We start from the raw sequence: 16,128 nt of genomic DNA on the forward strand, positions 1-16,128 counted from the left end.
TGAGCCACTTCCCTTGAACATTATCCTAATGGAGCAACTAATGTTTATTTCTTATACCTGGTTTAGGCCTTCCTTATCCCTGTTTCTCATGAAACAGCCATAGTTGAGACAGTTGGTTGCCAGAGATTTTACTTCTTTTGGTTATGAAGAGAAAAAATAAACTTTATTCAAAGTTCATGAGATAATGCTTAAATATGCATTTGGTGGCACTCTTAAAATTGTATCTTTTTATTTATAACAAAATAATGAATAGCCTAGTAAATGAGGGGATTTATTGGAGCCTTTATTTTGTGGAAACCCACATGAAATGATTGGGAAAAATGTAAAGTGAAAGCGACAGCTAAAAATATGTCCAGGAACAAGATTAGAGGACATGAGGGCCATCCTAATTGATTCCCTAGGGTAGACAGAGAACATTTATGTGTCAATGAGCTCATGAACTATGCTCTTGAAATGGTTTCGTTTCTTGTGTAGGTACCAGTATTGGAGACTGAACTCAGAGCATTTTACTCAGCTTGGCTTTTTTACTCAAGGCTGTTCCTCTACCACTTGAGCGGAAGTTGTACTTTGGGCGTTTTGCTGATTAATTACAGATAAAAAAGAACCTCTCAGATTTGTCTACCCAGGCGGGCTTTAAACCATGACCCTTACATAGGATCCTGAGTAACTAGGATGACAGGCAAACCACCAGTGCCTCACCTCAAAATGGTTTCTAAATCACAGTAATTATGGAACAAAATTTTGATTTTACAGCATGATGTTTCAAGTAGGTGATAGTCATGACTCATTTTAAAAATGGAAATAAAAATGATACAGAGCTACATGTCTTTGATATGCCTACTGTCTGCTAAAAAGGTCCAACACCAAAATATGTCAGTGATCATCATACACTAAATAAAATTTGGTCCAAATTAAGCACAATAAATAACCAAGATATCCTATTTGAAACTCAGTTACTACTTTTTGTAAAAAAGAAAAAAAATTAAAATCTGTAGTATTATACCTTTTCTAACGTTTACTCTGAATTAAAGGGATATATAAGGTTTCACCCAAATTTCTACAGACATTATTATCATTATATATTTACACAGAAGGCTTTAATTTGAAGTTACCTCTGGAAACCTCAAAATATATATACTAGGAATTTTCATAATGGAATTTTACGCTTGGGAGTTGTTGCCTCAAAGTACTAAAAGAACAAAGGAGAAAATCACGTATCTAAGTAAGTCAAAGTGATAAAATATGTTTCTCATTTAAGACAATTCACTTAAAGATCAAAATAGCCAACACCTTTACTCCTCTCCCCCGGAAAACAAACAAACAAACAAACAAACAAACTAGAAAGAACCTGTCTTAAGCTTTCAAAGGGGAAACAATGACTTTCAGAGTATACGAAGGTCTGATATTTTTGCCAGTGATATGCTATCATTACAGAGTCCTAATGCTAAAATAAAAAAGCAGATGAGTGAGTAGTCGAAATAGACCTGCTCACACTTCAAATTCTGCTTTTACAGTGGGACATGGCTGAACAGATAAGACACAGACTCCCCATTATGTGTCCTTCGGATGGCCTCGGCCAGGATCATCGAAATGTCAATCACCTGAAAGCCAAAGAGAAAGCAGTAGGAGAAATGTTAGTTCTATTGTCTTAAAGACTGAAAAACAAAACAAAGCAAAAAGAGTGAGAATGACTTCTTCAATACACATGACTGTAAAACCTCTATACCTGTTTCTCCAGGGAGAACAGAGAACTTTGGGGTCTAACTTCCCATCACAACTTGCTGAACTCATATGGGTTCCTGGAGAAAGGTTTTGGGGAGCAGATGCCCAAAGGCTTCCAGGGCTACTGTGAATGGGAAACACACTTTCTTTGGGACATTCTACCTGGGCGTTAGAAGGGTTTTGGGGGGCGGGGGGGTTGTTGTTGTTGTTCTCTCATTATTTCAGAAAAGGCAATTAGTATATCCACTTAAGATCACAGCTATGATCATCTAATCCAGGGGTCATCAACTGCTCTTGGAGAAAATCAACCTTTGTGGCTTTGTAGGTGTGATGTTACAGATGCTCAACTTCCCCACTGCAGCAGAAAAGCAGTCCCCGGCACATAGGAAAGAATGGCTGTGCCTGTGTACCAATAAAAATGTGTTTATAAGTACAGATGGTAGGCTAGATTTCTTCTCTGGGCCACAGTTCATCACCTTTCAAGCTAAACTATTGTTCATCACTCCAAAGGAAGTACTGTTTTGATCATTTTCAAACTTAGCTCCTTTCTCTAACACATTCGTATCATAAAGAGGGTCACTATGGCTCCCTTTCCTTCTCTACTAGGGGAATTAAGGCTTGAGAGTGAAATGAGTGTCAAAGATTCACTGAAACATTGGGACAAAACTCATTTCAGGCCAATGGGTGTCAAGTGGTCAGCAACATCTCCCTGGTGGTCTGTGAGTACCCAGGTGGGAGGAGTATGAAGAAGAGTTCTGGAGATCCCTCCTATTTTTAAGTTGTGCTGATTTATAAGAAAACCTAAAAATTGCCATCTTAAACCAGCTTGAAGTATATACTTGAACAGTAGTCATGCCCAATGTTGTGTAAACATCACCATCACTTATTCCCAACATATTTTTCTCATCCCAAATAAAAACTGTGTATTCTTTCAACAGGAACACCACACTCCTCCCTCATCTGTCCACTGGTAACCACAATTATACTTTTCCTTTCCATATATTCCTAGTCTACATAAGTCATACGAATCCAATCATATAACATTCCTGTTTCTGTGACTGGCTTATTTCACTTAGCAGGCTTTCAAGGTTCATCCATGTTGTAGCATGTGTCAGGAGGACCTTCTCAAAATCTGAATGTTACCCTAGTACAGCAATATACCACACTGTGGTTATGCATATATTTATGGACATTTGGGTATTACTACTTTGGGCTAATATGAACAGTGTCGCTATAGTTATTTGTGTGTTATTTTTTTAAACTGTTTCCATATTTTGGGGGGATACACATAAGAGGTGGAATTCTTGGATCCTAGGGAACTATCATGTTTAACCTCGATACACTTATTTCTTACTGTCTTTCAACTGTGATTTTATTAGTTTGCTTTTTCTAACTGGTGAACATTGCTCTCTGTTGATCCTGGCTGGCCCTTCTCAGGGACCTCACCATGACTGATAGCCTGTGGTGATGAGACAATATTGTGTTTGTAAGCATCTGCCTTAGCCAGCACTCATACATGTATACACAGAACGCTGGATACTATTTTTAGGGATGTAAAGTAGGTGCCTGGCTGCTTGGTTCTGCCTGGGGGTATAGATAGTACCTGAATCTTGGAGCAGTGTTTCATCTTGTCCTCTTGTGGAATAGTGTTGGTAACAACAACAGCTTCAAAGGCAGCATTATTAATTCTAGAAATAGCTGGCCCAGAGAAGATCCCATGGGTAAGGATTGCATAAACTTTGGTGGCTCCGGCGGATAGTAGTCTATAAAATAGAAAGTAAAAATTAACCAGGTATGGAAACACATGGCTTTGCTGTCACCACTGGAGAGAATGAGAAAGGAAGATCTTGAGTTTGAGGCCAGTCTGAACTACTTAGTGAAACCCTGCCAAAAACAAATACAACAAAATAAACAAAAACCCTATAATCCTATATACTTAGAAATCTGAGATCTGAGAACCATGGTTTGAAGCCAGCCTAGGGAGACAGATCCTCAAGGCTCTTATCCTCAATTAATCAGCAAGAAGCTTAGAAGTAGAAGCATGTCTCAAGCGGTAGCACTCACCTTGAGGAAAAAAGCCAAATGAGAGTGAAGCCCTGAGTTCAAGCACCCATACCAGCATACCCACAAAAATGAAGTCTATACAAATACTTTTGAAATACTCTCCATGAGTATCAGTGTTGAAAGTAAAAGGTAAAGTCTGTAAAGAAGAGGAGACACTTTTCCCTTATATTTATTAGCCAAACCAGGAACTTTTAAGGCATGTGTAAATAAAATACTATTCTAATAAATTAGGAATTATCAACCTTGGCATTTGGACCCAGATAATTATTTAGCTTGGAGTTGTCCTATGTATTATAAGAAAAATTAGGAGCACCCCTGGCCTCTCCCTACTAGCGATACTTCTTTCCTTTTAGTTGTGATGACCAAAGATGTCTGTAAACATTGCCAGATGTCACGTGGGGAGCAAAGCTGCCCCATTTGTAAACTATGTGCTTAGGGAAATAGAACCAAAACAGGCCACTTTGCTGTGTAATCTACATAGAAACTTTATTAGGAGCTATCTCAAATGGGAATGTCCATAAGTGGAGGGATCTTTCGCTGTGTGTGGCTCAGGGAGGCTCCTACCCTCAGCAGTCTATCTTTCTAGCATCTGTTTGGTTTTTTTTTTTTTTTTGCCAGTCCTGGGCCTTGTTCTCAGGGCCTGAGCACTGTCCCCAGCTTCTTTTTGCTCAAGGCTAGCACTCTGCCACTTGAGCCACAGCGCCACTTCTGGCCTTTTCTATATATGTGGTGCTGGGGAATCGAACCCAGGGGTTCATGTATACAAGGCAAGCACTCTTGCCACTAGGCCATATTCCCAGAACCTCTTTCTAGCATCTGAAAGACAGGTGAGCAAAGGCTAAGCAAGAGGAAGTAAGGGGCCCAGCAATGCTCCACCCCCAAACTATCTTTCTTTCTGTGTTCAGTTTCTGAAACTGTACTTTCTTTGACCTTTTAAAAAATAGACTGGAAGTCCAACTTGGAAAATCAAAAGGCCCATGGTTCCTTTCCTACCATGAAAAGAATGACAAAAATCAATGAGTGTAGAATCTCCTTTGGTCTAAAACTCCACTACCAAGAAGTCAGCAATAGTTAGGAAAAGCCTGATTTTGAAAACCTAGTGTGTTATCTGTCTTAAGGACAGGCTCTCATGCTTTGCTGAACCATCTCACATACTTATCTGCAGCATGGCAGATGGTGCCACACGTGTCAGCCATGTCATCCACCAGAATGGCCACTCGGTCCTTCACGTCACCCACTAGAACCATCCGGTCCACTTCATTTGCTTTCTTCCTCTCTTTGTGGATCAAAGCAAATTCCACATTCAGCCTGTCTGCAATGGAAGTGACCCTGAGGACAGATGCAAAGAAGCAAGTTAAAACAGCTCTTTAAGGGTTGCGAGAGTAGCTAGCATGCATGAGGCCCTGGGCTCCATACCCAGCAGTGTCCCCCCCACCAGAAAAAATGGTGCTTAACAATGTAATTTAAGAGCCAGGCACCAATGGCTCATACCTATAATCCTAGATACTCAGGGAACTCAATTCTGAGGATCAGATTGGAAGCCAGCCTCTTTAGGACTACAGGTGTGAACCTATAACACCATGGTCTTTTATCTGCCAGTCCTGGGGCTAGAACTCAGGGCCTGAGCACTGTCCCTGGCTTCTTTTTGCTCAAGGCTAGCACTCTACCACTTGAGCCAGAGTGCCACTTTGCTTTTTCTGTATATGTGGTGCTGAAGAATTGAACCCAGGGCTTCATGCATGCCAGGTAAGCACTCTACCGCTAAGCTACAAAGCTACATCCCAGCCCCACCATGATCTTTTTTTTTTTTTTTTGGCCAGTCCTGGGCATTGGACTCAGGGCCTGAGCACTGTCCCTGGCTTCTTCCTGCTAGCACTCTGCCACCTGAGCCACAGCGCCCCTTCTGGCCGTTTTCCATATGTGTGGTGCTGGGGAATCCAACCAAGAGCTTCATGTGTAGGAGGCAAGCACTCTTGCCACTAGGCCATATTCCCAGCCCCCCCACCATGATCTTTTAAACTACTTAAAGTGTACAGTTTAATGGCACTGAGTACATTCACGGTGAATACAGCTGTTACCTCTACCTATTACCAGAACATTTACTGATACCAGAAGGAAAATTTCATACCCATCAGGCAGTCACTCCCCATTCTTTGACTGCCTGGTCTCATCAAATACTACTCTAGCTCTATTTGGTATTGGTTTCTCATTTCTCATATAAACGCAATCATACTATATATGTGGCCTTCTCTGTCTGGCTTCTTTCTTTACAAGATTCATCCATGTTGTAGCCTATATTTTTACTTCATTTTTATGGCTAATAGTCCATTGAAAGGACATAGCACATTTAATTTACCTACTTGACCGTGGAAGCCTGGGATGATCTCTGCAATTTGGCTATGGAGAACATTGCCATCACAAACATTAGCATACACACATCTGAGTCCCCTTTTTCATGTTTTGGGCATTTACCATTGCATCAGAATGCTGATACATTCAGAACTCTGTATATAACTTATTCCGCCAGTATCTTCAAGCTAGCCTCTTTTCAGTGTAATGAAACAATGTAGCAACCAGTTCCAAGCCTTAATAAATCTTTTTACATTCGAATTACCAAGGTTAACTTCTATCTATAGCAACAGATAGATATGAAGATGAGTGTAAAGGAAGGCCACTTACTCCATTTGGATACATCTCTAGACCCAGGTGACTTTTTGGAGTTTTAGGCTGCACTCTGGTACACTAGGCATCCTGGTTTCCTTTCCAGATAGAAACAACCACAGTACTAGATGACACTGAAATCCAAGGCAACTACTTTTACAAATCCATTGCCAAGCAGAGATGGCAGTGGAAATCATCAGAGGTAGCGAAGGCAGAAGTAGGTCACGCTGAGAAGCTAGCAGGCAGCAACGTGCTCACTCTGAGGGCTTTTCTGGAGTCCTAATAATCAGGCTTCAGTTTTGCTGACAGGGGATGAAAGATCAAGTCTGGAGCTAGAGTGAGTGGAGAGTGTAAACAGGAAACCCTGACAGCACCGGGCCACTAGAGGGCCTTCCTTCAGAGGAGGAGGCAGTGAATACCAAACCTGCTGCCTGAGAAGGATGTTTATGCTGAGTGAACAGGGTTAGTTCTTTTCAGAATTCAAAACCATACCTTGGCATGTCCTTAGGGCTATCTGCCCAAATTCCTATTTTGTATACTATGAAAACCCTCAAGGAAAGAGCTTATTTATTGTGTGTGTGTGGGGGGGCACAACTAGGATTTGAACTGAGGACCTTATGCTTGCTAGGCAGGATTCGACCACTGGAGCCCCAGCTCCTCAGCCTGAGAGTTTAATTTGAAGTGAAAGTGTGGAAAGTTTGGGGCTAGTACGCCGAGGTAGTTGGCAACAATAAAAGCAAACCCTCTTAGAGAGATTACAGTGAGAAATGCCTAAGGAAAATGAAAGATTCACAGAATAGTTACAAAACATCCAAGGAACCAAAGTGCCCACACTGACAGTCAGGAGAAACAACTGCAACAAAAAAAATAAGACCATAGATTGAAACACTAGCATTAGCTGAAATGGAACATAAAGTGATTGCTTTGGTTTTGTGCTTGCTTTGTTGTTTTTGTCCGTCATGGGGCTTGAACTAGGCTAGTGCTCTACCACTTTGTTTTGTTTTGTTTTTTTGGCCAGTCCTGGGTTTGGACTCAGGGCCTGAGCACTGTCCCTGGCTTGTTTTTGCTCAAGGCTAGCACTCTGCCACTTGAGCCAGAGCGCCACTTCTGGCCATTTTCTGTATATGTGGTGCTGGAATTGAACCTAGGACCTCCTGTATACGAGGCGAGCACTCTTGCCACTAGGCCATATCCCCAGCCCTGTGCTCTACCACTTTGAACCATAGTGCTACTTCCAGTTTTTTGGTGGTTAATTGGAGATAAGAGTCTCATAGGGACTTTTCTACCTAGGTTGGTTTTGAACTGCGATCCTCAGATCTCAGCCTCCTGAGTAGTTAGGATTACAGGCGTGAGCTGCTGGCACCCAGCTGCTTTATGTTTTAAAGAAATAGATTATAAGTTTAGGTAAGAATAAAAGGATAACAAAGAATGTTCACTCAAGGGAATGGAAACAAAGTAAAAGTTAGAGAAGTAGAAAATAATCAAAATTTTCTTAAAATTAAACATTCAATAGGTAAAGGAATATAGACAATACTCAGTGATAATGATTGAGAATTTTCCAGAACTACCTGAAGACATCAGTCTTCAGATCTAATACAAGTTGAGCAAAAGTACTGATCAATATGTGGACAGCTTTTCAAAATAAATTCTAATCTGTGAAGAAGAAACAAAAGCTGTTCCACATAAACAGTTAGGAATCTCTGGAGATGGTGGTTACCAATACAAATAGATCAGTAGTCATATCAGAAAAGGAAAGCAACTTCCCAATAAAGTAGGGACTGTTAGTCATAAGATACCAATTTTAGATTTTCTTTTCAAATGTCTTTGGAAGGAAAATGAAAAGTGCTACTATGCTGAAGTCCATGTTTGTTCTTCTTTAAAAAAAATCATCCTCAGACAGTAACCAAACCCACAGTAACCTGAGCAGACACCCTTCATTTCTAAAATCAACTGACCAGGTTTCCTCAGTTAAGGATTTAATGGAGAGAAGAAAAATGTAATTTGAAGGCAGACAAAACCTTTGCCCCATAATCACCTTCAAATGTATACTACTGTGTACATACCAATTTCATGAGCTAAGCCACTCAAAACCAATTAAGTAAAGCTCATTTCTCAGAATATAAGATGGTGTTTCGCCAAAAAAAGGCACCTGAACACCTTGTACAAAATGGAGATCCACAATAATTTGGGTTGGTCTGTTGTTTGTGAAGGAGCAGAAAGGCCCTGGCCCATGGTTTTGTGTGGGGAAACATTGCCATTTGTGCCTAGAGCTCTAAGCCTGTAAAGCCTAGGCTCAGCCTGATTTCCTTCATTACCAGGTTACTTTTGTCCTCACAAGACTGTTACCTAAAGACAGCCAGGAAGGCATGGAGGCCTGTCTCGAAAAGAGGGTAAGCTCTATGGCTCATGGCAGTTGGGGACATGGGACATGCAATCTATGTGAGGAGTTCTAATCAGGTCAAGTACCTAATGATGAATTAGCCTAAGATCCCTGTCAAAAGCCACCTGGATGCTGGAACATTATCATTCCTTGACAAAGCTACAGCTAACTCTTCTTTCCCATGTATACAACGAAGACATAATACATGTTCCTGATATGTGTTTTAAAATATGTTAAAAACATATCATATTGAAATCTTAAGTGGAAAGAGCTAGAAGAAAAATCAGATAGCTAGCCTGGATTGATTTTGATTTCTTAAGGGCAATGTAGTTACATTTTTCTGGTGTGTGTTTGTGTGTGTGTGTGTGTGTGTGTGTATGTTTGTATGTGTCTGTGTTCATGCATGTGTAAGCATGACTAGGAGCGACAGATACATAATATACCAAATTATACCTACTGGTTTCACTGGTAAAGATATAAGGTATTAATTTTTTTATGAATTTTCTAAATGTTTTTATGTAGATCACACCCAAAGATGCCATGATCAGAAAAAAAGTTAAATACAAATCACTCGGTTTCACCCATTTCCCATACCTCTTTTAGATTGCATTAATTATCTTAACAAGGGTAGGAATTTTCCTTTCAAGCCAAGGTAAGCTTCAAAGACTACTCAAGAGTGACCTCCTGTGGCAATGTTAAAGTTTTACCCACAATGAATCAGGTTTCCATGCTTTTTATGAAAGCAACAGGATCTGATTTCTCAGATAAATACCTATTTTCTTAGGTGAACATGACTGCATTAAGCAAAGGCAATAATAGTAATGCACACTGCACGTATCATATATTACCTTCGAGGCTGTTGTGAAGGAACTGTTAGGTGGAGGATAGACTGTTGCAGAACAGGAGGCAGACATAGAGCGGGCAATTGGACAAAGGAGGTTACAAAGATGCCTAAATGTACGTCTTAAAATGTTGGCCTTTCCTGGCCTTCCCTGGGCTCAGGGTGGCTGAGGGAGACTGGACTGAGGAGCTCTGAACAAAATACCGTCTGGTGGCTGAGGGAGACTGGACTGAGGAGCTCTGAACAAAATACCGTCTCAAACCTGGCCATTTACTCTGCATATGCCCCTAAACAGCACTTGATAAATACATAGAAAAATATAGTATATAATAAAAGGTGTTTCAAATCAATGGGGGAAAAGGGGAAATTTTTAAGAGAGAGAGAGAGAGAGAGAGAGAGAGAGAGTATGTGTGTGTATATGTGTGTGTGCCAGTATTGGAACTTGAACACAGGGCCTGGACACTGTCCCTTAGCCTTTTCTGTTCAGGGGGGCACTCTGCTACTGGAGACACAACTCTACTTTTGGCTTCTTTTTTCTTTTTGATGGTTAATTGGAGATGAGTCTCATGGGGTTTACTGCCTGGGCTGACTTTGAACTGCGATCCTCAGATCTCAACCTCCTGAGTAGCATGTATATTGTTGCAGGACTATACAAGTTTTAATACCTGTAAGTGGGTAGAAGGAGACTGACCATAGGTGTTATGACATAGACACACAAGGGAATATTCCATAGCTATCAAAATCAGTCAAGCCAATTGAATATAAACTGCAGAATTATTGCTACTATAGAGCAAGTATGCCATTTAAAAATAGCTCAGTGAAGAAGTATAAACAGTACATTCCCAGTTGTATCTAAGAAACGGGGATATATGTTTTAGTAACATTACTCTGCCACTGAATGTGTGTAAAGACACAAAGGGACGCTAGTCACCTTTAGTACAGTTTTGCTTTTTGCAAAGAGCATGCCTGCATGGTTATTTTTGGCCATATATATGAAAATAAGAGTTGGGGTAGGAAAAGACAAAAAAAAGTCCATTATTCTCTGTGCTTAGTATCTGTGGAAGTTACATTTTCTGATTTTAAAAATGGATAGGGAAAGTCCTGGAAATTCAGCTGCATATAGACAGAAAGATTAGTGCCGCCAGAAGCTGGGGAGGGGGGGGCAGAGACAGTGCTAATGGGTACATGATTTGTTTCCTTTTAATGTGATCAACTGTGATCAGTTCTTCAAAATGGTAATGGCTTCACAAATCTGTGAAAATAGTATATAAAACAACAACAACAACTGCAGAATATAGGTTTCTGGATCACAATTTGATATGTCTGTTGCTATAAACCAAAGGCATCTAATGCTCCTAGACCCCTTGGCCAACTTCTTGGCCTTGAATTAGCAGATTTTCTATATTCCAATGCATATTCTTCCATGTGACTTCAGTAAGTTTCCTACGTCAACTGCAAGCATTTCCAGTGGAAAGCACTCTAGAAAGCAGCTCACATTCTGAAGCACAGGACAACTTGTCATGACTCAACTGCTCTCTCTGTGGTGGCTAATGACAAGCCTGTGTATATCCTCAACTTATAATGAGCATCTCTCCTCCACCTCTGCCTGTCTAGAGCTTTGCAAGCTAACTGTCAGCTGCTTTTATGTATTTGTGTTTCCTTCCTGCGTACAGCCACTTCCTGCAGCTGCTGTAGGCTCATTACCAGCTGTATGGCCCATGTCTTCCTTGACTGTGATGGGAACCTGAGCAGTCATTGGATGGCAGCTGAGTACCACTGTGTTCTTGCCAGAATCTGCATCGACATTTCCTTGCATGGCCATTGTGTCTGCTTTCTGAACCACTCCTAAATTTTATTTTTTGCCAGTACTGAAGCTTGAACTCAGGGTCTTAAGCCCTCTTTCTTGGCTTTTCTCTTTTCTTTTTCTTTTCTTTCCCTCTCCTTCTCCTTCTCCCTCGCCCTCTCACCCTCTCTCCCTCCCTCCCTCCCTTCCTTCCTTCCTTCCTTTCTTCTTTTTCTTTCTATTTTCTTCTTTCTTTCACCTTATAGTTTGCACAAGGCTGGCATTCTGCCACTTGAACCACACCTCTATTTCAAGTATTTGTCAGCTTAATTGGAGATAAGAAACTCAATCTTTTTCTACCCACATTCTCTTTTGGCCATGATCTTCTTGTGTAGCAGGGATTATGGGAGTGACCTGGGTCACTCCTAAGCTTTTAAATGTGATTCTAGGTCCCCATCTTGGCTCCAGGTGGGTGAGGATACAAATAAGGGACCAGCTTCTCCATATGCTTTTTGTGAATATGTCTTTGGGTGGTGCATGGGATTGAATGCTGGGGCCTTGTGCACGCTAGGCAAATGCTGTACACTGAGCTATACCTCACAGCTTCTGCATTTCAAGAATGTCATTAAGGTTGATAATTTCTCCCTACTCCCATTGCACATCAATAGCACACAGTTATGAATCTCCCTCCTTTAGTACAAAGCTAATCACTAGCTTATCTCTCCTTTCTTCAGTAGTGTGGCTGCCACCAGGCAGTAAACCACAACTCCACTTTCATTTTCTTCCCAAGTCACAGCTACCAACGTCTGCAAGGTTCTGAGTCACCAGCCTTGGCTTGGGATAAGTATTATGTATCAGATCATTATTCTGGGCCTGTATTCTCAACATCCCATGCCCTACTGGTACAGGGTGGGAGACTCCTTGAGTCTCTACAAGTATTGTAGATTTGCTCTCAGGACCACTTTCCTAGGTGAGCTAGCATGCCTGCACTACAGAACTGTTAGTACCATGTGTTTCTGGATCACTTTGGTTTTCAGTTCTCTCTCAACCTTGCTCATTTGACACACTAGGGATTGTCCTCTCTTCCTGACATATCGGCTGCCTAATGCCATTGTGACTGCACACATGGAGTCCAGGTAGACTAGGCCTTCTTGGTGTGCTGGTTCATCAGGCACTAGGTCATGTTCAGAAGGGAGGGCTGTGGGAGTCTTCCTCTGCACTGACTTGGCAGTCTGAGACCAATTTTCACATTAATTTTCCCAGTCTAGGGACTGTGTACCCCAGGGGTGAGTGCATATTCCTCACACATCTGCCCACAGCATAAGCACATGATTTGATTTCTCCATGGGTGACTATTTTTTTTATCTCCCCATCAAAGGCTCAGCCTGCTGGCTAGAGGCGTGGCTTTTCGCTTTTCTTCCCATAGGCCAAACTGCCAGCAACTTTCTGGATTTTAATTCCCTTCCCCCAGGCCACCAGAGCAAAACGTTCAGCCCCTTCAGAGATTTCTGTTTTTTGGTATTCTTCATACACAGATTCCTTTTTTTTATTCAAATTCTCTTCTGTTGTGGCTAACATTTTGAAGTTTTTATAATAGTAAGCATTAATTAACTGGGCCAGTTAATTGTATTATTAATGAAATGGCTGATTTTCCAATTAAGTGTGTTACTTTTATATTATGAAAAGAAGTTTAAAATTTTATTCTTGGCTGAAAACAAATAAATATGCAGTGTGTGTGAGAGGGGGCTACTTCCATGAATGATAAAATGTTGACAAAGACAGCAGGTTTCCATCTAAAAGTGAAGTTTGTGGTCTACTTACTTTCTCACTTGCAAAATAGCGTTAGTAGGGTTTTTTTTTGAGGCAGGGTCTCAGTACATATTCTAGGCTGACCTCAGACTTGTGAAGTTCCTGCTTTCATTTCCTAAGCTCTGAGATTATAGGTGGGTACCACACCATGATCTGCTTAAAGGATTAGGTGACTTAAAGCATATTTCCTAAGGTTGGGGTTATCTCAGTGGTAGAGTACTTACCTAATATGTGTGAGGGTCTAGGGTTCAATCCCCAACAATGTCAAAGGAAAATAAAAGAAGGAAGGCGAGAAGGAAGGAAGGAAGGAAGGAAGGAAGGAAGGAAGGAAGGAAGGAAGGAAGGAAGGAAGGAAGAAGGAAGGAGAAAAGCATGCGGGTTTATTTAATACATAGGAGATACAGAAAGGAAAACTCAAGTGGGGGAAAAAATCAAAGTCTGCAGAGTGTAGTTTGCATGATACCTTTTAGCTCCCCCTGCATCGGGGGAAACAATGATACAGTTCCTCCACTCGGTGATATTCTCCCGAATCCACTGCAGGACTGCTGGCTCCGCATATAAATTATCCACAGGAATATCAAAGAATCCCTAAGGAAAGCAATGAGGGTCCTATTACAAGGCTTTGCTTTTTTGTTAAAAAAATGCTTGCTTTCACTAAGTAATATTTGAATTACTTTACTCAAAAGAAGCCTGCACACACAGATTCCTCTTTCGTTCATTTTAACACAATTAAATCAAGACAGGTAGCTGGGTCTTTCATTCCACTCTGTCTTTACGCAATCCATCATTACTGTTATTACCTATGATGGCCTATTCTTTGGGGGAGAAAAAAGCTCTTCAGGGCAGTGGGGAAAGGGGGTTGTTGGTTTTTGTACCTATTACTAACCAAATACTTTATATTCATTATATATCGTGAAGTAGGCAGTGTTTAATGTGGTCTGTTGTCGAGGTAAACAAATCAAATTTGTGGCTGACTGATAGAGGCATAAAATTCCATTGTGTATATGTACCACATTTTCCTGATCCATTCATCTACTGAGGGGCATCTGGGTTGGTTCCAGATTCTAGCTATGACAAATTGTACTGCAATGAACATTGTTGTGCTGGTGGCTTTAGTGTGTTCTTGTTTGTGGTCTTTTGGGTAGATACCCAAAAGTGGGGCTGCTGGGTCATAGGGGAGCTCTATGTTTAGCCTTCTGAGGAATCTCCATACCGCTTTCCAGAGTGGCTGAACCAGTTTATATTCCCACCAGCAATGAAGTAGGGTTCCCTTTTGGCCACATCCCCTCCAACATTTGTTATTGTTAGTTTTCTTGATATAGGACATTCTTACTGGGGTGAGATGGAATCTCAATGTTGTTTTGATTTGCATTTCTTTTATGGCCAGTAATGTAGAGCACTTTTTCATATGCCTCTTGGCCATTCTCATTTCCTCATCAGAGAAGTCTCTTTTTAAGTCTTTAGCCCACTTGATGAGGGGGCTATTGGTTCTTTGTGGTTTTGTTTTGGAGGAATGTAATTTTTTTAGTTCTGCATATATTTTAAGATATTGAGGCCTTTGTCTGTTGTATGGCCAGTAAAGATCTTTTCCCAATCGGTGGGCTTTCTGTTTATTTGAGAGCTATGTTCTTTGCCCTGCAGAAGCTCTACAGTTTGATGCAGTCCCATTTGTCCAACCTTTCTTTGATTTAATGGAATTTTTATGCCTCTATCAGAAAGAATGACATTGCCCCATTCGTAAGGAAATGGAAGGACTTGGAAAAAAATATACTAAGTGAACTGAGCCAGACCCAAAGAAACATGGACTCTATGGTCTTCCTCATAGGGAATAATTAGCACAGGTTTAGGCTAGTCACAGCAGAGGATCACAAGAGCCCAATAGCTCTGCCCCTATGAACACATAAGATGATGCTAAGAGAAATGAATTCCATGTTATGGAAACAACTGTTATATCACTGTTGTAATTACTTTCAACATGTGATGTGAAACCGTAGCTTCTATTATGACCTTCTTGTATCCCCTTCCTGTGGTTGTACCTGCACTATCTGTGTATCTTATCTGAGTACATTGGAAACCGTGTATACTGGTATTAGAACTAGGAAACTGAAAGGGAATACCAAAATCGAGAGACACAGGGTAAAAAGACAAACGACTACAAAAGCAATACTTGCAAAAACTATTTGGTGTAAATCAACTGAACAACTCATGGGGGGAAAGAGAAAGGGGGGAAGGGGGGAATGAGGGAGGAGGTAACAAACAGTACAAGAAATGTATCCAATGCCTAACGTATGAAACTGTAACCTCTCTGTACATCAGTTTGAAAATAAAATTTTTTAAAAAAAAATGTGGCTGACTGCTGCTGGCTCATATCTGCAATCCTAGCTACTCAGCAGGCTGAGATTACAGTTCAAAGCCATCCCAGGTAGACAAATCCAAAAGAAAATATGCATTATATGTCTTTGTCATTCTAATAATTTTCCAGAAGTTTCAATGGAATCATATAGTCTCTACTGCCAAGAAGCCACACCCACTCTCCTAAAACTGTCTGAAGCAGATGTGGTATGAAACAGGAGGTACCAACATCAAATCCATTCCCTAGTTTAGTGAGGGACAAAAAATTTAAGAGCATGGTCAGGCTACCTCCTTTCACCATGATTTAAGTTGACAGGGCATTAGGACCTAACTACTGGAGAAAGCAACAGCTGGTACCTGTATCTGAGAGGCATGCAGGTCCATGGTGATGATATGATCAGCCCCAGCAACTGAGAGCATGTTGGCCACAAGCTTTGCAGAAATTGGAGCACGGCTCTACAAAATAAAGACACACATTTGGTAATAGGGAATCGTCCCCTCACAACAAGAGAGATG

General features: G+C 41.0%; 1 protein-coding gene across 2 annotated transcripts in view; it reads right to left on the reverse strand.

The window, feature by feature from the left end:
- Positions 1-566: 566 nt before the first annotated feature.
- The window catches only part of Prps2 (phosphoribosyl pyrophosphate synthetase 2), a 29,398-nt gene continuing 13,836 nt past the window's right edge, over positions 567-16,128 (reverse strand). For both annotated transcript variants that reach the window (XM_048335867.1, XM_048335868.1), the window contains exons 3-7: positions 15,970-16,068; positions 13,724-13,848; positions 4,942-5,115; positions 3,326-3,485; positions 567-1,601 (exon numbers count right to left, since the gene is read on the reverse strand). In XM_048335867.1, coding sequence (XP_048191824.1) covers positions 1,509-1,601; positions 3,326-3,485; positions 4,942-5,115; positions 13,724-13,848; positions 15,970-16,068 — 651 coding nt within the window. In that variant the 3' untranslated portion in view covers positions 567-1,508. The remainder of the gene's footprint in view (positions 1,602-3,325; positions 3,486-4,941; positions 5,116-13,723; positions 13,849-15,969; positions 16,069-16,128) is intronic.

The sequence above is a fragment of the Perognathus longimembris genome, chromosome 28 (assembly GCF_023159225.1).
Source record: "Perognathus longimembris pacificus isolate PPM17 chromosome 28, ASM2315922v1, whole genome shotgun sequence".
Lineage (NCBI taxonomy): Eukaryota > Metazoa > Chordata > Mammalia > Rodentia > Heteromyidae > Perognathus > Perognathus longimembris.